General features: G+C 33.6%; 1 protein-coding gene across 1 annotated transcript; it reads left to right on the forward strand.

Annotated features, from left to right (window-relative positions):
- Window positions 1-1,986: 1,986 nt before the first annotated feature.
- Window positions 1,987-22,252, forward strand: ChAT (Choline acetyltransferase). Its single transcript, XM_089639341.1, has 10 exons — window positions 1,987-2,175; window positions 4,675-4,847; window positions 6,880-7,072; window positions 8,293-8,473; window positions 8,941-9,146; window positions 9,791-10,017; window positions 10,213-10,335; window positions 17,077-17,248; window positions 18,778-18,981; window positions 20,579-22,252. The coding sequence occupies exons 1-10, from the start codon at window positions 2,017-2,019 to the stop codon at window positions 20,783-20,785; spliced, it is 1,845 nt and encodes a 614-aa protein (XP_089495467.1). The 5' UTR covers window positions 1,987-2,016; the 3' UTR covers window positions 20,786-22,252.
- Window positions 22,253-22,683: the final 431 nt, after the last annotated feature.

A 22,683-nucleotide genomic window follows, 5' to 3' on the forward strand; every position in this document is an offset into this window, starting at 1 on the left:
GTTCTTTAAATTATTCCTAAAGTGCAAATTACCCAATACATATCGAATAATTATATTTGGCTAATTTATACAGCGCCTTTTTCCTGAAAATAACCTCAAAGTGCTAATAAAGGGGCAATAATGTAACACTAAATGTACTGTTTATTAAAAACGATAAGTAAAAATTGTTACACTAATCCAAAATCCTGACTGATCTCAATGGAATTGTCTCACTGCTGGATGTATGTATACATACAATGACCTTACTTTTATAGAAGACAAAGTTTGAAAAATGATACTAATATAATATGTATTTAGAAGGAACGCTTTAGTTGCACTGGATCCGGCAGTTAAAACTCATGTTTAAATTGTTTTACGTAGTAATATATACTCTCAGTATTGCCCTGTTGAAAGACCACCAATCAGAATCAAACATTTCTTGAAATGTCTTCCCCATCTTCTTTTCCCATTCTCTTCAGCCAAACGATATAAATACATCAATTGGAAATAGCATAGTCCCACTGGCTCCGGGAGGTTGATACTGTAGGTTTTCACATAAAAAATAAGAGTCTGTTAATAACGGGCGTCGTATTTTCAGTGCCACATGTAAAAAAAATATTTTTTTAAAAAAACCAAGCAAAATTTAACCGTTAAACTACGTAATATGTAGTTTTTCCACCGAGTTCCAACATTCTAGGTCAAAACCCATCGTGTGTATTCGTTTGTATAAGTTTTGTACAGCCCCATTACGTTCGCGTAGCACATTCGTAGCTGCGTAGAGGGCACGATCAATACCAACTACGGACTTCTACGGAGCGTAGCGACGAATCCCGCTGCGGAACGGTATTTTCAAAAGCTTTATTGAGCTTTTTGTGTGGACCATTGTAAAAGTTTTTTTTATCTTAGCGTGAAAAGCTCAAGTGAGATTTTCTATAAAATGATTTTTGAAACAGTTGAGAATATTTTTTTAAATATTTTATGTGGTAATAATATATTATCAATAATGACACTAGCTACATTTGTGGAGATCATCAGAAATAAATAAAAATATAATATTTTCTAGTCGTTTTGCAGTTCTGAGTGGAAATATTATTTAAAATAAATTGTAGACGAGAAGACGCTCGATTTGTTTGAAATTCATATACCTTTGTTTAGTGACTAGATCTGAAGTTCGGGGTACTTCCAAATATTCCTATTTCTTCCCTTATTTAGCCTCTCAAGAGATATTATGTATTAGTTGTCTAGTATTTAGCTATCTTTCTTATTAAACCGTTCCCTCCCTGTGACAACAATACCACCAATTTCACAGTCACATTAAAATTAAATAGAGGAACTTTATGTTTAGGTAACGTTCACGGCACCTCGAATATAGTTCATTTGAAGTACTGAAGTACGCCATTAGCGCGTGGTTTGACGCGTTGGAATTCCATATCAGCTCACATTCGTTCCCCAGTTCACATCCAATTTGAGAAGCGGGTCTGGGTACCGTTTATTAAATAAGCTATACCTCTGCCATAGCACGCCAAGTACTTCGCTACGTTTGGTGAATCAGCAGGGGTGCCCAAGTTTGTGAGGTGAGGTTCGTCCAGGATTTGGTAGCGGATGTTTCTGCCCACCAGCTGCGTGGCGGGACGGATCGGGAGAGACCGGTTGACCCAGTAGACCCTTTGACCTCTCCAGTCGGACTCTCTTGACCCAACGCTTTGCACCATACATTGGATACATACGTTACTTCTGGACACAATGATCCTCAGTTTCCTACCCATCCTTTGTACCTTTTTCTTTCCCAGAACTTTTACTTTTATTGTTTTCATGGGTGTTCGGAGGTATGTGAAGCCTTCTTACCTATTACCATCAAGAATCACATTGGAGTGTCTTCCTCCACATATTCCAAACATTTCCTACATCTACTGGTATTTTCCCCTTCGAACAGCTGAGATATTAATCCTTTTGTTCTTTATTCAATTTACTAAATGAATTACTCTGTTCTAGAATCCCCAGCTGCCAAAGCTTCCCCTACCATCACTGGAGCAGACCATGATGCGCTATCTGGACGTGCTCGAGCCCTTGCTAGGCGCGTCCAGCTCCAAGATGGCAGCGGTACGCGGGCACGTGCGTGCATTCAGTTCCCCGCACGGGCCCGGCGTGCGCGCGCAAGCAGCGCTGGAGAGACGCCGGGAAGAGGTGGAAAATTGGGTGAGTCTTATAGTCTATAGCAAAGGTCGTAACTGAGTGGTACTTTTTTACAGGATTAATTTTCAAAATTATGTATACTTATTATTAAACTGATTAGATTTCGAACCATGCATAACATATTAAATATATAGCACCTGATATTATAGAATTTGCTTTCATAACACAGCTATTTTTTAATATAATTATACATTATAATTTCGGTTGCATAGTAAAGTAATATTCTAACATGTGTTCGTAATTGTAAAATTCAAAAATTATAATTTTTATATTTTCAACTTGTACAAAAGTATAACGAATTTAATCCGCCGTGCCGTTCTTACGTTACTTTGCGGTGTAATGGTAACATAAATGCCTTTCATCGAGCTATCACAATTATGATTTATTTTTATTTTTATAAAATATTTTATTTCCCCTATTTTTTCAAGGGTCTGTACGGCAAACAGTAAATAAACCCAATAGTAACTATGTTTTCAACACAATTATGATTTTTTGTTTCCAACGGCCTACATGATAGAGGAGAACGGCCCTGAACTAGCATGACTCAGTACCATTCTGGTATAAGGCCACCATTCAAACCCTGAATTGAAACCCTGCTTGAAATAGCTTTAGTCGTATTTGGTGATCCGATCTGAAAATCCAGGTACTTCATCACTTTCCTCTTTCCTACTTCTACCCCTCTCTACTATCTTCAGTCTCACAACTTACGCCAATTGGGGATGACTGGCTCCAGACGGTTGGGAGCACTTGTGACTTGGGAGCAATTAAAACAATGACGGTGATATTATATAAAGGATATAAACTCCACTTATTCCCTCTCTAAGGGTAGTTATTTATCTTTGCAGTCGATCGATTTGATATTAAAAAGAACAATGAATATTTCTACGATATCAAGAAAGCACTGGGTTTCGGTTGTATAATCCTGAAAACATCTAAAGATAACCATATAAACTGAGAAACGCATAAAAGCGAGAGCCATAAAAGATAAGTCCTGGAATAGCCATGCCCCAAATAATTTGTCTTTCTTTCATTTAAGGACAAGCACTTCCACAACCTTTTTCTATTCATCTCTCTGCCCCTTCATTTTTTGTCACACCACTTTCATTTGGTTTGGGGACACTTGTTTAATTCCAATCTAGATGTTTGGGAAAGTTTTTTTTTTTTTCATCACTTTAGATTTCATCACCAGATGTAGATGATGAAATGGAAAGAGGAAGAAAATAAAAAGATTGGAAGGATTAAATATTAATGATGAATGGGTAACTGAACATTTTTATTTTTTGTATTCTATTTAAATTTAATTAATTAATAATGTCATTAAGTTAAGCAAGAACTTTAGTTTTATTTATTTTTATCGTGACAGCTGTTTCGATGTTCAAGGCCCTTTTTAAACTGTAGCTAGGTCACGTTGAGATGAATTTATAATAATAATGATAATATCTGTCCAATTTATATAGCGCCGTTTATTAACAAATATATTTACTAAATAATAAATACTAAAACTACTGACTTCAAGTTAGTGACTTACATTTAAGACTTCTATCTAGTGACTTACGATTAAGGCCTATAACTACCGTCTTAATAAGATATATATTTACATATAAAAACTTATAGCTAACATACTTACATTTAAAAATGCATCGATAAATACTCTTTTTATTTTTACTAGCGCCAGAAGAAGAAGGAAGTTTTATAATATTAAGGTGTTTCATAATTAATTTTAGAACACGGGTACAAAATACGCCCAATGTATGTATCTTAAATGAATGAATGAAATTAATCGACGATCTTTACGCAATGAAGATGATTCGTCTGCCGACAATTGAACCGGTTGACGTGTGATGTTCCCACTGATATTGTCAATTGTAGGCAAGTCAATAGCATTTTGACTTTATCATGAGTAGTTGAACGAAATCGCCACTGTGCTCGCCTAATTTCAATTTTTCTAATGTCACACACTCTTCACCACAATCTACACACCTGCCCTGATGTTGGACACTGTAACGCTGTCCAATACGTTGGCTAACGAAGGAGGAAGCGCGGCACGTCATAAATACCCTAAAAATTACTAACGATGGTAATTTTTCCCGTGAAAATTACAAATCTCGCGTAAAGTTGATTGAATATTACGATTCCAGACCGCATGATTCAAGAGTTTTTACGGCTTCTAAAAGTGTAAGCTTTATAGTAAAGATATGTTTTTATGCTAAGATAAATATTTTCTTCATAAACGTCTTAAGAAAATTTTTGGAAACAGTTTCAAAAGAAATAGTTTCAAACTTCAACTATAGATAGAGTGTGCTGAAGTAGACATTTTTGTAGATAATTTATTTGCATTCATAAAAAAATATTGCTTACTTACTGTTATTGCTTCAAAATATGTATTATAATATTAATTAATCCTATATCTGAGTAAATTTTTTAATTGTTAATAACTGGATTGTTCTCACCTTTAAAAATTCTAGTATAAATAAATAAATAAAAACTATGTTGATATTCCAGGCCTTCGAGTACTGGTTCAACGACATGTACATGGACGTCCGCCTACCCGTGATGGTCAACTCCAGTCCCGGCATGGTGTTTCCGCCCAGGAAGTTCCTGACGGTGCACGCTGTAGCCAAGTTTGCCGCCAGCATGGTTGATGGCATCGTGGACCACAAGGAGATGTTGGACAGGTAGTGTTATTACAATATTAAAGCTATCATTTTTAACTTTCTCTCTTGGTCTTATTCTTCAACATACTTTGTGCAGATTAAGTAATCAATGCAGAAGTTCAAGAAAAGAATTCTTATTGTAAGCTGTGTGAAGTCTCAGTGCATTATTTAATGATACGTTGAAGATGTCAACTGACTCGGTATAATTATTTCCTTCTAAGCTGGACTTCCTTTTTACGGACATTTGTTAAGACATCCAGGAATGTAGCACCGTGTTATTTCGAAACCAAAAAAGAGAGTCCAGTATATTAGTATTCTGGGCAATGAGGAATACATATTATGGTATGTAATCCCAGAATGTCTGCACTGAAATAATTCCCGACGAATAGTATTTATCACCTAGTGGAATCCAAAAGCTTATCAATGCAAGCAATTCTGAACTATCATACGCCTCATTTAGGATTTTATATTAAAATACAAGTCAGTGAAAATCCTTCTGTCTGACAATTTAAGCATATTCATGTTATTTAAAAAAGTTTGTTGAAATACTCATTTTAAAACTTAAGAAAACGTAAGAATTTATTTTTTATTCTTTAAAAAGCTTTTACCTACATGAATATTGTAATGTGGGTTCCAGTCGGAAGAATTGCTCTCAAGTAGGCTTCTAACCAAGGCGAAATATAACAATTCAACTCACTTAATATTGTTGAATTTTCTAGACAACCTATATAAATCTCAAAATATGTAAGCCCTTGTTAGAGATTCCCGTTATGTGGTTAACAAATGGAAGATTTGATTGAGCAGCCATGCCTAAGTCTTTAATTTGTGGTTATGTCTCAAGACCATTTTTTTACAAGTTTCAATTGCAAAGTTTGTACATGATGTAGGTATAAAGTATAATATAAGTATAAATTCTTTTTTTTCATAGTCTTCCTCACTAGGGTTTCCTGTTCTGAGGAGGGCTGTAGTTTACTTTCGTATTTAGTTTCAAGTTGTCTTTACATCGTCTTCATAATGTTTGTAAGTTGAATATCACTTTGTTCTCTAGGCCATGTTTTTACCTTTGTTTTAAATATATTCATTCCCGTTTATTTATTATTTTGAAGAACATTACAATAATTAATAAATTAAATAATTATGAAAATGTTGACGTCTGTTTGTCATCAAATTTTATATAGTTCGTTTAGACATGTGATTTTTAATATTTCTAGATTATAACCTTAAAATTGAAAAATTTTCACTTGTTTTAGTAGGTGCGTAAATAAATATGTACTATTTGAAAAGGACAAAACTACAATAAATTGAACAATGCACATCGATAAATAAACAGCAGAGCTAACTTTAGAAGTACTAACTGACATCACGTTCTGAATAATTCATGACGGTCGTATTACAATGGCGAAGTTCTTCTTGGCATTAATGTTGTTGTATTCAAAGCGCATATATTTGAATTTTATCTTAAATCCATTTTATATTTTGTGCAACGAGATCAAACTGCAAAAAAATATTTATTAAAAAGGGATGGAATATTATAATGCGATGCTGGAAACCATAAAAAAAACACCAATAAAAAAAAATAAAAATAAAACAGATTATAAGAGAGATAAAGAGTATGTAAGTTATAATTATTAACTTATGTATAAGTATGTACATTTAATTCGGTGGTTAAATCTAAATTTTTCATTAAATTTGACAAATATATTTTTTTAAACTTTTGCTTACATTAAAATCTGACAGTTTGAAAGGTTTTTAATTTTAACTAACCAGAACTAAATCAATTTTTTTTTATATTTTGACAACCGCTTTAGCCGTACCGGTTGGAACAGTTGCTGTTCTTTAGCAATTTAGCACTTTTTAATATTTTGTATTTATTACTGGAATAGGTAGTAGTGTTTAAAAAAAACTAAATATCTTTCTACCATTGTAGGTTGTTTTAAAAATTAAAAAATTATTGAATACAAAAATAGTTTTAAAATTTTTTAATAATTTGTTTCAGCAATGATATTCATAAAAGCAAATTTAAAGTGAAAGTATTATTTTTCTTTATTCCTAGGGGAGAGCTTCCCATCGAGCGTTGTGCCTCTCGCGAAAAAGGCCAGCCAATGTGCATGGAGCAATACTATAGACTGCTGACCTCCTACAGAGAGCCAGGAGTTGGGAAGGACAGGCTCATCACACTCCCCCGCCCACCCCCGGAGACAACCGACACAAGGGATGAACACATCATAGTGGCATGCAGGAATCAGGTAAGACCAAATCATTGTTATGATATTGTAATTTTGGGGGTATGTGTTGATTGTTTTGACCAAGTAAGAGAATTAAACATATAAAAAGAGAGGATAGCTTGCTGAACAATATGTGTGTCTTTTCTTTATTTTAAACGAAGATCTAAATTTTTACGTTTTAACAGAAGATTAAAATCATTTCTCAAGAACTGTTGCTTATGGAGAAAATCTGATGTTATGTGTAATTTTGGGGGTTTGTGTTGATTGTTTTGACCAAGTAAGAGAATTAAACATATAAAAAGAGATGATAGCTTGCTGGAAAATATGTGTGTCTTTTCTTTATTTTAAACGATTAAAATTTTTACGTTTTAACAGAAGATTAAAATCATTTCTCAAGAACTTTTGCTTATAGAGAAAATCTGATGTTATATTTTTATAAAAACTTACCTAGTAACACAATCCATTAAAAATTGCATAAAAATGATGGCCTCCGTGGTCGAGATGTAAGGCACTCGACTAGCAAAGCCAAGGTCGCGGGTTCATATCCCGTCGTGCGCAAGTAAATTTTTCACAATTAATTAATCAAAAATAATATAATGTCTACTTGCGGCACGTTTCAGGGTGAAAATTTTAAGAATTTAAAAGTTGCTTGAAATGGCTTTAGCCGTGTTTGGTGACCAGATTTGAATATCTAGGTACTCCCTCACCTTACTCTTCCTCATTTCCTTCCCCTTCCCCCTACCTACAAATTCACGACGTACCCCAATTAAGGATGCCATAGTCTCGCTGTTTCCACATGGTTGGGAACAGTTGTGACTCTCTTGCGGTATTCACATAAAAAAAACGATATCTTTCAGAAAAAAATAACGAAAATGTAAAACATGCCATCAATTTACGTACGTGCACCTATCAAATTCACTAGATATCAGTAATATACATTTATTAGATTTCTAGGTATTTATATTAGCTATTCACAGTACATTTAAGTTTCCTGGGTTCATCTTTGATAATTTCTTCTGTCAAACTTTACGTAACTAAAAGAAAACTACTAAGTAATTTAATTCCATGTCGATCTTAATCAATATGTACATTAAACTCAATGATCTAAACTGATTACTAATAATATGCCTTGGCTAAAGTTAAAAAGGGTGATCCGATGCAGCAAGGAGAAAGATGAGAAAGAATGTTTCTGAAAATAATAATGTTATTTCTTACTTGTTTCATGTCAATTTTTGTCGCAGCTCTATTGCGTGGCAGTGAAAGCAGCAGACCGCGGAAGACTAACCGAGCAGGAACTGGCAGATCAACTCCTTGCGGTTCTCAGCGAGGCTCCAGGACTTCGTCCGCCACCACTCTTAGCCTTGCTCACAGCTTCCGATAGGGACACTTGGGCAAAAGCGAGAGAAATACTATTAAACCAAGGTAATCGTAAGATATTCATTATATTAAAACTTTCTTTTTTAAAATGAATATTGAAATATTGCAGACGAAATAAAATATTGAATTAGGCATGTCGGGAATCTTTCTTTGTGCGAAGTTCTAGTTTACCTCGATCGTTGGAAAGAATTCAATGTTTCACAAATTATTAATACTTGCGTGAGTGAGTGGGCAGAAGATAATAGTGGAAAGAAAGAAGATTAGTCACGCAAGATGTCATCTACATATTGTGCCGATGTTCCTCCTGATTGCAAAAAGACCTAAATTCCAGTAAAACCACGATGTGAAAACAAGAGATAACACCAGGTCCTCAGGAGAACCCTGGTGAATTTCATTAATAAGAAATCATTTCTGTAAAAGGGACGAGATGAAACACATTGGACCTTTGATCTAGACGATTTCGAAAGCTTTGCATACTGTCTCACTATCTTTTATATCTATTTTATCGACAGACGAGTCCAACAGACGCAACCTCGAGCTCATAGCTGGCGCCCTGTGCGTGGTGTGTCTCGACGAGCCCCTTCCATCAGGCTGGGTTAGGGAGACCTCCCGCTCTGCCAACGTGACCAGGGATGATACCAGCATGCTGCATCACGCCATCCACGGGGGAGGCAGTGGACTTAATACTCCGAACCGCTGGTTTGATAAAACTGTGCAGGTGAGAACTCAACAATTTATATTATACTTACTTGATAAAGTTCTCAGAGCAACCCTATGGTTTTTGTGATGAAAAATTTTTGAGTTTCACGTCTTTCAAATTCATATACATACTTACCGCTACGTACATACCCTTCTCGAGGCAAGCCTCCAAATACATTGCCAACGAAAGTTGACGTGTCGACTTACGATTATTATCAGCTTAGTCTTGAGCGACATTACTTTTTAATGGGAAGATATGATCTACAAAATGCCTCCGATGAATGACTGATTGCGTATTTATCGTTAGGTTGGATTTTTAGAAGCAAATTTAGAATCAAAACGTTGCTAGATTTTAGTTGTGAATAAATTTTGTTTAGCAGTGAACAGCCAAGAACTATTCTTTCCAAACTCAGTGCATCTATCTATAACTCAGTCTATCCTTGCCAGCCTCACAAAAGTTCCCAATTGAAAAATGCTATAGTTTCACTATTTCCAGATATTGGGAACACACTGGATAAGCGCCAAAAAACGTTAATTTATTTTATATCCACGCGTCAATGAATGTCAAGCATTTGGTTGAATGATTACTTGCTACCTGGATAATTTAAAAAAATAGTTGTTTGTTTTATTTATCACTAATCTTTTTATTTCTTTTTTTCCCAGCTCATCATATCCAATGACGGCACCTGCGCTCTCTGCTACGAGCACTCTACTGCAGAGGGAGTGGCCGTTGTCCACCTGTTTGAAAGCCTTCTTGCCAGAAGTGAGGGACGTCCACCACCTTCACCGAGGGGAGCCCCCGCCCATCTTCCTCCACCGGAACTATTGTCCTGGAGCGTCACACCAGAGATAGAGGGCATGATCAAGATTGCTGCTAAGGAGGTTGATAGGTGCTAATCTGTCTTATTTTATGATCTCCGGGTATCTATATTTAGTTTGTTTGCATAAATCTGGATTGTAGAATGTTCTTCTCTTTTCCTAAAACTGCCTTATATTAGCTTTCTCTATCTTTTCACTAGAATGACCGATTCTTCAAATAAAGTAGTTAGATTAAAGAATAAATGTAATTATTTTTGTGATTTCAGGCTGGTGGAAGATCTCGATATCTACGTGTACCGCTACAAGGGGTACGGCAAGGACTTCATCAAATCATGCCACGTTAGCCCAGATGCCTTCATTCAGTTAGCCCTACAGCTCACATATTTCAGGTAATACAGCAAACTGTCAAACATAGGTAATAATTATTAGAAAATATTTTAAAAATTATTTTAGACGTATATTAGAAACGCCACATCTTAGGGTCAAAAACATATCTAACAAGCAACTACAAATACAACAATTGGGAAAAAAATCTTCTTATGCTATGTTTCTAAAATCTAAAAAACACACTCCAACGCTCATTCAAAAATCATAACAATATTTTAGCACTTAAATCTGAGATGAAAAGTTGTATACAAAATATAGGGAGATCAGAAATAGATAAGATGCAACAGTAAATACAGACTGAAACCTAAACTACTCAACTGCACTAAAAAACACAATGTCCCAATATATGTATTTATAATTATTTCAGAAAACTACTTCATAATATATTTACAATTTCTTCATAATATTCATAACACTAAATTTGAATGAAATGTATATTAAATCAGTTATTGTTATATATTAATTTCGGTGGTTCTGTGCGTCTGTGATGCGCAGAATAGAGAAGAACACAAGAAATGCTTTGTGGGCGTGTTTCGTAAATATTTTCCCAATCGGGGGTTAAATGTCTAATACAAAAACTGTGTTTATGAAATGAGATGGAAACCTATGATGACAGGAAAGTATAAGTGAGACAGGGGGCTGGGCTATCGGGCTAAATGGAACTTTTGTTTCCAATCAAAATTGCAAAGTCGGCACTTCTGGTTTTCTTCTTTGCTGTAATGTAACTCTGGTTCAATGAACTCGGATTTTTTCGAATTTAAGTGTTATTTTCAAAAATTGGAACTGTTTTTGTCCAGAATTCAAACAAGCGGTAAAGTACTTAGAGTATAATTTTTTTAACTTATAACGTATAATTATTTTTTGTTATTCCACTATTAAAATATTTATCCTGGACTTGTACAAAAGTCAACAGATTTCGCACATTAAAATAAAAATACATATATTTATCCAAGACACTGTCTATATGGCATTTAGTTTGGGACCCTCTTTCTCCTTCCCCTCTCCACTACAATATCAACCTCAATAAATACCCCGAATGGGGATGCGGTTGTTTAATTGGTTTCAGATGGTTGGGAGCAGTTGGGACTCTTGTGCGGTTCTCATATTTAAAAAAAAAAGTGAAATGCAATGTCGAATTTTTGCGATCTTGTAACTTATAGATCTTCGATTGTGTAATAACCGAGATATTAGTTTAAGAGGTCATTCGTAGATGGAAGAGAGCTATCGTTAATTCAGGGAATGAGACTTTCAATGAGAAATAGGATTGCAGCCTCAAAGTCGAAGCCCATAAACATTCCTTATGCCTACAAATAATAACTTGAGCGAATTGTTAACTGTCACAAATAAAGCAGAAGGACTTTTTTTTCAAATTTAAAAGATAATTTTCAAGTTCTGTGAAAGTTCTTTTCAAGTTCTGTTATAATTGAAGTTCTGTCAAGTAACTGGCCTATAATTATATAATAACAAAACTTGAATAGGCCATTCACCGAACTCGCAAATGAATGTTGAAATTTGATGAATTGTTAAAATTCTATGAAATAATCCATCCTTATTAGGACGGGTTGTTTCGGATTGAACGTTGATTTTCAATTTCTTTGAAAGATTTGTTCAAGTTCGGTTATTATTTCAGAAGTCAGTTAACTGGCCTATGATGATATTATAACAGAACTTGAATAGGGCATTCACCGAACTCGCAAATGAATGTTGAAATTTGATGTATTGTTCAAATTCTATGAAACAACCCATCCTTAGTGTTTTGTTGACCCTGGAGTTTTTATTTAAATAATTTGTGAGACAAACCAGGAGTTACGAAATATGGACAATTCTTAGGTTTTATAATATTTTACAAAACTTTATGGTGACTTATGTGGAATGTCTTTATTTAATTTTGTCAGGCATCATGATTATTCGTTCGTCATTCCCATAAAATATGCTACCATAAGTTCTACTGGCTTTCAATTACGTTTTTAATAAACGAGGTCATTTAAAATAATCTAACAAAAGCATCTTAGATAAAGAAGCAAAGCAAGTTGATAATATTATGTTTAAGTGAGAACATTTCAACTTCATCAAAATTCTACTGCCACTAAAGGTAGGCGAAGCGAGTTCCGAGCGAAACCAATTTAACGAAAATTACGAAAATGTTTTCGTCACGCAAATAAACCACGTCAACTGCTAACACAAAGCGGCGACTTATCTATAGCGACTTTTACTAAACTCATATATACGTCGTGACCGTTTATTTCCAATATTACTAACTTTGTTAATTTAATGTGGAAACTTTTATATTCCCATGTGTTGTTCGCAGCATTCAGTCATGGGTAATCTTTGGTATGAAGGTAAACTATATCAAATTAAATGGTATAAAATTTAGAATTTAAATAAATCTTCAGTTAATTTCGAATACATTACTTTTGCACTAAAGCCGTATGATGACGGTTAATACAAAATCTTCATGAAATTATTTAATATTTTCGACTCGCTGGGCAGGTCATAAGACCTGTTCGAAAAATAAAATTTTATTTCTGTAGAATGATATAAATTGACACTTACGAATATAAAAAAAAGTTCGTTATAATTAGAACACTCCTGTAAGAATCAAGATAATATTGAAGAATATTACGATCATTGCTGGAGGTAATTGTTTTGTAAATCTTTAGGACATCGGCAAGCAAGAATATGTTTACTCCTTCAAATATTGTTACAATATCGTTGATAAATATCAAATATAGTATAGGTCCCAAGTGAGAACCTGTGGAGCTCCATTGGAAGTCTGAAATAGCTCTGAAATGTAATATGAAACTTTAATTTTAATTTTTCTGGATGACTAGTTAATGTTTATGTTTAATTTATTCATTTATTGCCTTTATTTTAAACCCTTTTTTGGACATTAATTGATCACTACCCCATTTACACTATACTTTGTGTTATGCGTGTTTTATTTAAACAGGTAAATGGTGTCATTAAGCAATTATTACTATAAATTTTCGGTGCTCCGGACATCAACTTTTTTATTATTTTTCGGAATAACTTTTATTGAGTAAAACCTCAAATTGTAATATTTAAATATTGAAGACAATATTAGTGATTTTTAAACGAAAATCTGAAACAGAAAAATCAGAAAAGGAAACGGTCACGGTTTTTTTTCTGAAGATTTTTTTTCTGTACATTATTAAGTACTGGACAATCACTGAAACTTTGCGAACGACCTTCTCTTTTAAAAGTTAGATGTGTACTTATATTAAACCTTCATGTAGTTCAAAATGATGACGGTTTTTATAGCTTAATCGAAATATCCTCAAAACAGTTATCAATATTTCGTATATTGAACTGTCAGGAAGGTTTAATGAAAAAACTCAACCCTTTCAAAATGAACCCTTATTTTTTTCAAGCAAAAAATATTGAATCCGTCCTTTTACCTGAGTGCTGATGAATTGGCATTTTCGGCAAAATTTTGTTTGGTTTCTTATAATAAGCAGAAATACAAATATCTTTATGTGTATAAAAATCTCTTTTGCCTTTTGCCTATAGTTGAAATTTCAAAAGCCGGCAAGTACTGCAATTTTCTTTTGGTGATTTTTTTTTCACTTACAAAACTGATTTATACTGCAGATTTGTTCTTCATTTCACAGAAAAATATGCTCTCAGTAGCTATCTGGTGAAATATCACTTGCAATGTACGTAATAGATACTTGGCTATATTCTACACTCCCACCTAAATCAAGAGTCAGAATGTGAATATGAAGATTTGTGAATATGAATGGCGCAAGGATAGTGTTCCAAGACAAAGTTTGTCGCGGTCTATCCAATCTACCTACCCTTCCGGAGTAACGGTGTGATGGTTTTTTAGTCAGTTATTTATCTCTATTATTTTACCATAACAAGGAATAAAACCTACAATAATAATTAAGAATAAAACCTTTGTTGTAAAATAATTGCAACTACAAATAAAAATACTACATTTTAAATACAGCATACAGTAGTTTATAAATTAAATAAGCACATAAAATTGATAGTAGAAAATAATAAATAAAATAATGTATGTAATGTGTAAATAGAAGTAGAAATGCATAATTATAAGTTGAAGTCTATCATAATCCACCTCACTCGGCTAGCCAAAACAGTGACTAATATCTAGTAATTTTGCAAAATATTCGCACACAAAACTAAAATAACTCTCAAATAGTTATCTATTTTTTACTAAAGAAAATTATTGCATTTCAGTATTTTCAGCGCTAGCCATTATACGCAAAGAAAATTGACATAAAAACAAAATAGTTAAAGAAACTGAACGTTACAACAGATAAAAAGAATTGAAAGAAACGGTGGAACTCATTAACAGCCCTCATAAAAGTTTACTGAAAACGTAATCTGCAGCAGTAGCGTGGTTTAATGTAATTTCAAATAATCCCTTGAAATATGGCTGTAACATTCAAAAGAACTTTTCAGTCTAAGTACCTAGTTCCCATAGCTTATTGTACGGTTTTTAATACCTTTTTGTGGTAACAGCACTAAATTCCAAACTTCCTGGATTGTGTAAACTACATAATAAGCTTCGTACGCATTACGCGCACCTTGAGCCGCACCGATTTTTCAAATTAATAGTTAAGCATATAAATGTTGCAATATAAAATGGGGATTAATAATGTGTTCGTGCCCTCCCATCAAAGGACCAGCCTTTTTTTCGGCTCATTGTTTCCTATAGTATTGTTTGCACTTTTTCCTATAGTATTACTTGCATAACTGACTACTAACCGCTTGCGCAATTATAGAGGGGCACGGTAAATGTACCGTCAGTCACGGGTAGTCTCATATACTCCTTTGACCCTTTCTTGCAAAAGAGTGCAGCTGCGTTGGGAAGCAAGTATTACTTCGTTATACTCGCACCGATCCCAGCGGCCTAGAAGGAGCAACGTATTTGTGTTTCTTTAGTAGCTACATGGGTTTGCGGTGAGGATAGTAAAAAAATATGAGGTGGTTTATAACCGATGGTATATTCATTTTGCTGTTTAAAAACATTTATTTGAATTTCACTCTTGTTTTCGTTAATGATTCATTCATAACCTTGAAAATGGAAATCAACCCAATTCCCGACGATATAAAACTCGTAGTCGATGATAATGCATTTTATCAACTTTTGCAGGAAATCACGTTTATTTTTTGCAATCATTTTCCTGAAATTTAATGATATCACAGCAGTTAATATCACAGCAGTGTGTAAACGCGGTTGAATCCAGTCCCTAAGAAGTAAAGTTCAGTCCGCAGTCAAACAAATTTTTATTTTTGTATGTTTTAAAAGACATTTAAAATTAGCTCAACAGTTAAAAGCCAATCCTTAGGAGGAGGAAGGTTCATTCCCCAGTAAAAAAAAAAATAGTCTTAATATTTGTAGTTTTTAATAAATATATTTAAAAAAATTATGAATGTGCGAGTGATAGTTTGGCGCGGGGAACATATTTTGTTTTAATATATTTACTTTAATATTATTACAATATCACCACAGGAAACTGCACGGAGAAAACTTACTCATATAAAATACTGTTCATTTATTAAGAACCTGGTCAAAAAAAAAAAGGGACTGTAGGCCTTTACAAATGAATTGACAGAATTCCTAACGAAGAATCAGTTAAATGAGGAATGTTTATACAAATAATGATATTGATATTGACACACTGATGTTCTCACAATCAGTATTGATATGTATTAGGAAAAGAACGCATGTTCTCGATATATGCTGAATGCCTAATATTTTATCAAGAAATTTTTTTAACAAAAAGTTGCGGTCAAAAGAACGCTCTAATACACTATTAGTCACAATTGATTTCATACATAAGTCTTTCAGCGTCATGACCGGCTCTAATCAGGGCGTAGGTAACGAACAGTAATCCTGTGTGATCAACCTCACCATAAACATAGCTAAAGTTACTTCAAGCAACACGTAACATTTAAATTTTGAACGGAGATCTTTTTGTTCAGGGTCATACCTACCCTCAATCTTACGGGTGCGGGAATCTAACGACGTTCAATTTATAAGTAATATTTTAGTACCGATAAAGTAAATCTGTTTGTTTGCCTGGAAAATTACTCTCGACCATTGAGATATTTTTGACGCAGATTTATGAAATGTCAGTAACTTTTGGTATTTCTTCGACATTGACTATGTAACAATTTCTAGATGTTTTTTTTAAGAAGAGTTTTGTTAGTTTTAAACTCGTTGGAAACAGGCCATAGCTTCGATAAAGAAAAACTAAGTTAGAACAAAGCAATATTAATAATTTTTTCAAATTGTCCGTCTCAGAATCTTTAGAAACTAACAAAAAAATTACTCAATAAAATCTAAATTTAATATGGTACATAAAATAATTGCACCCTATAAATTACCCCTCCTAGTAATATGTATTTTTTTCTGTAATTTAGTTTTGAACGTTAATGATACGGTTGTATCGAAACTGGTAGCCAAATATAAATAAACAAGTAAAAAATGTTAATTAATAAATCAAACTCTGCTTTACGAACTGAGCAAAGGTACGTTGTCCAAGAAACTATGGACAGAAAAAGTTTTACAAATTGCTTGTGGCTTAAGTTCCTGCACTATTTTCTGCTTTATGTTATCTATTTACTAATATCATTATTAATTTATTCTTCCGGGGTCGTTTAAACCGTGGATATACAATGGTAACTTGTTCCACATCGTCCCATGTTAGTGATTGCAGTGGTTTTAAATCTGCTAATGATAATTTCAGCATGTACGGCCATTTGGTGTCTACGTACGAGTCAGCCTCCGTCCGTAGGTTCCTGCAGGGCCGCGTGGACAACATCAGGTCTGCCAGCAGCGAGGCGCTCCGCTGGGCCGAAGCCATGTGCGCGGACAGGGACCAAGAACCCTCCAGGAAGGTTTCCTTCAGCCTCTACACCGTAAGTTTTCATGCATCATAACTGGGTCATCAGAACGCTGCAAATGAGCCTAACACCGTTGAACAGTGAGAATATCTCTCAATCTATAGCCATATGGTTCGAAGAAGATTTAATTCAATTACATTCAGTACAGTACCATCTACAAATCAGTTCGAAGAAATCTGACCCACAAATCTGGTCCACTCCGCAGATACCAAAACAAAGTCAGTAGAATAAATCCATTCTCCTTCAGGTAGAAAAATCTGTGAAATATCGTTTTGAATTCTCTCCAAAATGAGGGAATACTTTATTTGAAATGGTCTCCAAAGGAACGGTTTCACTTGTGGTAGTATGTATTTATGTAGACTCGATTCTAGCCATTTAGCCGGTGCAGATATTATTGCTACTAGTCTGAAATTTTCCACAAAAGTCCAGTAGCTGACGTGAAAATTTTCCATCACGTGTTAACTCCACCGAAGGTTATCTCTGTTTTGCAAATGTTTGTATTCTGTCAATTGGATAAGGTGCTTTGACAGCCGTTGTCTTCACATTTTTCAAAAGTGGGGCTAAAAGATTGGGCGATGTGTGAATACGGTGTGGTGTGGACGTCCAAACATACAATCTAGGAATTCTCGCCCTTTTATTCCATGGCAGAAATGGTGAAGCTCACAGATCGCGATTATTCCTTTTGACTCCTGACTACAGAAGAACTAGGTCATCATTTTACTTAATAAAGATCACTTTCTCAGACAGAGTTCTGTCTGAGAAAGCGACTGGTAAATAAACAAATAAAAGCATGTTAAAATCTTTCAGGTCTTTTGCCTAAGATTTCAACTAAATTACTGAAGGCGATACACCAAGTCGTGTAACATTTGGAATCGGGCCGCTAACAATAACACTTCTTGTGTAGATCGCAATAAGGTTTAAAGTCCCACTCAACACCAGGCGCTTGTTTTGATTTATGCAAGAAAAAAACATCGCCAAAAGTGTGGGCACAAATATTTAAATGTTATACTATCATTTCCTAATGATTTTAATTATCCACTGTATACAATAAAACCATTATCATTATGTTGAAGACTTTGAACTTTAAAGCAGTTTTTATAGGCCCAATACTTTATTTTTTTCTAGGCTTATAAAAATAACAGAATTTCAAATGTGTGTTTTACTTGCTGAATTTAATTGAAAAATCTAAAATATTTTTAAGCAATCAAAATTTTAAACAAAAACACATGATTTTGCTTCAATACGTGGTACTTCGCCAAAGTACATTGGTTAGGTTTGATTAGATTGTGCACTGGGAATTTCATCCACTATAGAAATTTGTCGTCCTCTAATATCTGAATAGTCAAATTATTCCTTCCTCTTCTGCGTATGCTCGTCCACTTTCATGAGTCTCAATAAATTCCCCAAATTAGAGATATCACGGTTACGGGTAAAGGGGAACTGACACCCTTGCGGTCGTTAAAAAATATAAGTCTTAATACCAATGTCCTATTCGAAATTGTTCGTTGTTCACATTAATAACAGTTATCTTTTCTTTTATCCAGGAGCAAAAAAAGATGGAACTCTTCGAACTGGCCGTCAAAAAGCAGACAGAAACCATGGTGCAGAACATATTGGGTCAGGGGATAGATAACCACCTACTGGGACTTCGAGAAACTTGCCGGGAAATGTTTAACGGCAGACTGCCTGACCTCTTCACGGACGACACCTACAAGATGTCTATCTGCTACAAATTATCAACAAGTCAGGTAAAAATTAACCCAACCTGTCAAGAAATCATTTTTAATACTGTTTGCGACTTTTTACTTTTATCAGAATCGGGCTAGTACAAGGGTAGTCTCAAAAGTACCCGACCTGACTTATAGATGACGGTCGTTGATTGAAAAATAACTTGTGGTTAAAATTACCAACCTTGTATGGCTTAAATTTTAATTTCGAATATGCTACGTTGTTTTTCTTTGAAAACAATCAATAGTGAACGGTCTCAGTGATTTTTAAACATGGAAAAAATAGTATTCGTCATGTGATACAATACTTTCATTTGAAAGGTCTCATTCATTCATTCTTGCGTTAGTTCGTCCATAAATCCATTCATTTATTAATGAATTAATTCAGCCATTAATTCATTCATGGAATCAATCATTCTTTCACCTTCCCTCTTTGTATCACCATTTTATTGTTGCTACCAAACTACATTTATTAATTTATTTTGACATTATTTTCCCTACTCGTTTTCAGACTCACCCATTCAGTTGTCCACCCACACTATCATGTTTATGTTCTGTTTCAATACGTAACATGTAATTTTGTTATCGGGGGAATCCTGGATGAAGGTAATGATATTCTATTATATTTTAATCCTGCGATCTATATCTCGATCTATAACTATTCAATAGATTTTTTGATCATCGTGATAAAAAATACGTAGATACAATTTTTACACATAAAACAACTCTAAATCACTCACTTTTTCTTTAGTTTATGGAGTCTCATTGCTATGAATAGTAGTTTGTAAAAAAAACAAATATAACCCTTATGAATTATTTGGGTGCATTCATAGCAATAAAGTCATTAGTAAATAATTAAGAATCCATTACCATTTACTGAGGGGAAAACATAGATTGGTTTAACCAACAATAGATCATGTCATCGGTGTAACCAGTAATAAATCAATGTATGCACCTTCAAAATTTACATTTGAAATAGTATAAAAACGTCGTCTCAATGTGGACTAACCACAGTTTGAAAATGGCCTTGTAAGCCGAAACAGCTGTCACAATAATAAAAAACTAAAACACTTGCAGAACTTAATAATAATATTATCAAATTTAATCTAAATTAAATTTATAAAAAAATTAAATGGAGTTCTACGAATTAAACACAAAAACAATAAATGAATAGATTTTGCTCATTCATGTCGAGAATCGCAAATGTCAATGTTGCCCAAACACGCCCGGAATACGTATTTACGTATCCTTTACCATTTCAGTCAAAAGTGATGACTTTATATGTTTTGTTTGTATACTTAACATTTCAATCCAAAGTACATTATTTCATTAATGTGACTGAAAGATACATAATGATAGCAAAGTCTTATATGGATTAGACTAGGTTGGGCTTGCATAAAAAATCTAATCTATTATTATAGTTGGTACTATGACTGAACTGAAGCTACTTTATTACAATTGTCTCCGTGACTGAAGTTGTAAAGGTCTTGTAAATATTAATCTGCCTTGACGGTTTCCCTCTGGTCCAACTAGTAACTGGTAAGTTACTAGATATTTTTATTTCTTGCCAGCATTGACTACAGTTGTATTGATTCTTACATTATTATTATTATTGTAGGTGGCCTGTTCCACGGACTCCTACATGGGCTACGGTCCTGTGGTGCCAGACGGCTATGGGGCCAGTTACAATCCCCATCCCGACACCATCGTGTTCTGCCTGTCATCATTCCACTCTGCTGAAGAGACTGACTCGGGCAAGTTCGCTGCAGCACTCGAGCAAGCCCTGGACTCGATGAAAGCTCTCTTTGACAACAAAAAAGATTAATTCAAATATCAAAGCCGCGTTCCCACACGGTTCGGTCCGGGTTCTTGCTCATTCATCAAATGAGTATTTTAGATTCTTGAACGGATGTGTGAGAACGTGGTCTTTATTTTTCAATTATGTATTTAGAATTAAATTGAAGTTTAATCAGGGCTTCTACGTTCGAGTTTTGGGGGAATCGCATCCAAATGATACAATTGTAGGTCAATATATCATTACATATCATAGAACACTAATTTTCGTTGTTATGCATTAATATGGTGTTATAATCTAATAAGGAGTCTTTCATTCGAGTTTCAGGGGAATTCTGTCGAAATTATATGATCGTAAGTCAATATATCTCTACATATCATAGAAAATTAACTTTAGTAATTTAAACACGAGTTTTTACGTTTAAAATGCACTAATTTCGCAAATATCTTAACGAAAACCAGTAGGGTTTTTGTTGTTGAATATATATCTGAAAACATTCGTATTTATTTACACTTATCTGCCTGACGTATTTTGAGTAGGAAATTTTTTTCCACCATAGAGAATTCTGAAATTTATTTTAAAGTCAGATTAAAAACGTGAATAATAAGCAAGAGTTTTTTCCTGTTTAAATCGATAAAATCCACTGAATACATTATCTACTCGCAAACCTCCTATAAAAATTCATTGAATTTTGGACCTTTAAAAAAAATACTTTAATCAACTGGAGATTGATATTACCTACTGTTACTAAGCAAAACATGCGTTTTAAATATTTTATCTCTTACGTTGCAGCATTGAAGGTCATTTTGCTGTCGTAACTGGTAACTTGAAAAAAAATCAAATCATAATATAAAGAATGATGTCGTACTTAATTGAATATAAATATAAACAAACATTATTTATTGAACATTAAATGTTCTTAATATGTTAGAATGTTTTCAATAGAGGATTTATAAAAAAGAATATATTTCGTTCATAAAGGAGTTGTTGTCTTTTAAGAGACTTGAAAAGAATGATGATTAAATAAGCATTTTTCTGTGTGCTTTAAATACTATTTGCAATATAGTTATAATAATTATTATGAATCGTACATTAAAAAAGAATATTATATGTGAAAAACTGGGCACACACGTACCGTAGAAAAAAATCTATGCCACTTATACAAAAAACATATCGAGATATTGCAGTTAGAAAAAAAATCTATGCCACTTATACAAAAATATATCGAGTTATTGCTGTTAAAAAAACTATGCCACTTATACAAAAACATATCGTGATATTGCTGTTAGAAAAAAATCTATGCCACTTATACAAAAACATATCGAGATATTGCTGTTAGAAAAAAAATCTATGCCACTTATACAAAAACATATCAAAATATTGCTGTTAGAATATTATGACTAATATTTTTTTAATGTTGTAATTACTAATAACCATAGGTCTCATTAAACTAAATAATTGTAAATCACTGCAAAATAAACATATCAAAATGCTTTTCACCATTTATAAACATTAAATAATTACATTTTTAGATTAATTATGATAACCTTTAAATTGTAGCGCAACATATCAATATTGCCTTTAAATACATATTTGTCCAACTGTATAATCAATTACTAAATAATATTTAAATATTGGGAGATAATGCATAATCATAATCCATGTTATAAAATTTTATCCACTATTATAAAAATATTTTTTGTTAATATTTTGGGTGTACCTACTAACTTTTTAAAATATATTTTGTTTTACTTCCGACTATTGGAATATTTTAGTTGTTTTTAGAATACATGTAAGTATTATATAACTTAATAAAAGTACCTACAATTGTATTGTATGTATTTAACCGTTGTTTAATCCCTCCAGCGTTTGAGGGTCTTATACGACCGGGCGTCCATATTTATTTTTAAGTATTTTTATCTTTTTTT

This window comes from Hesperophylax consimilis, chromosome 14, assembly GCF_061612785.1.
Source record: "Hesperophylax consimilis isolate HC1 chromosome 14, BYU_Hcon_1.0, whole genome shotgun sequence".
Classification (NCBI taxonomy): Eukaryota; Metazoa; Arthropoda; class Insecta; order Trichoptera; family Limnephilidae; genus Hesperophylax; species Hesperophylax consimilis.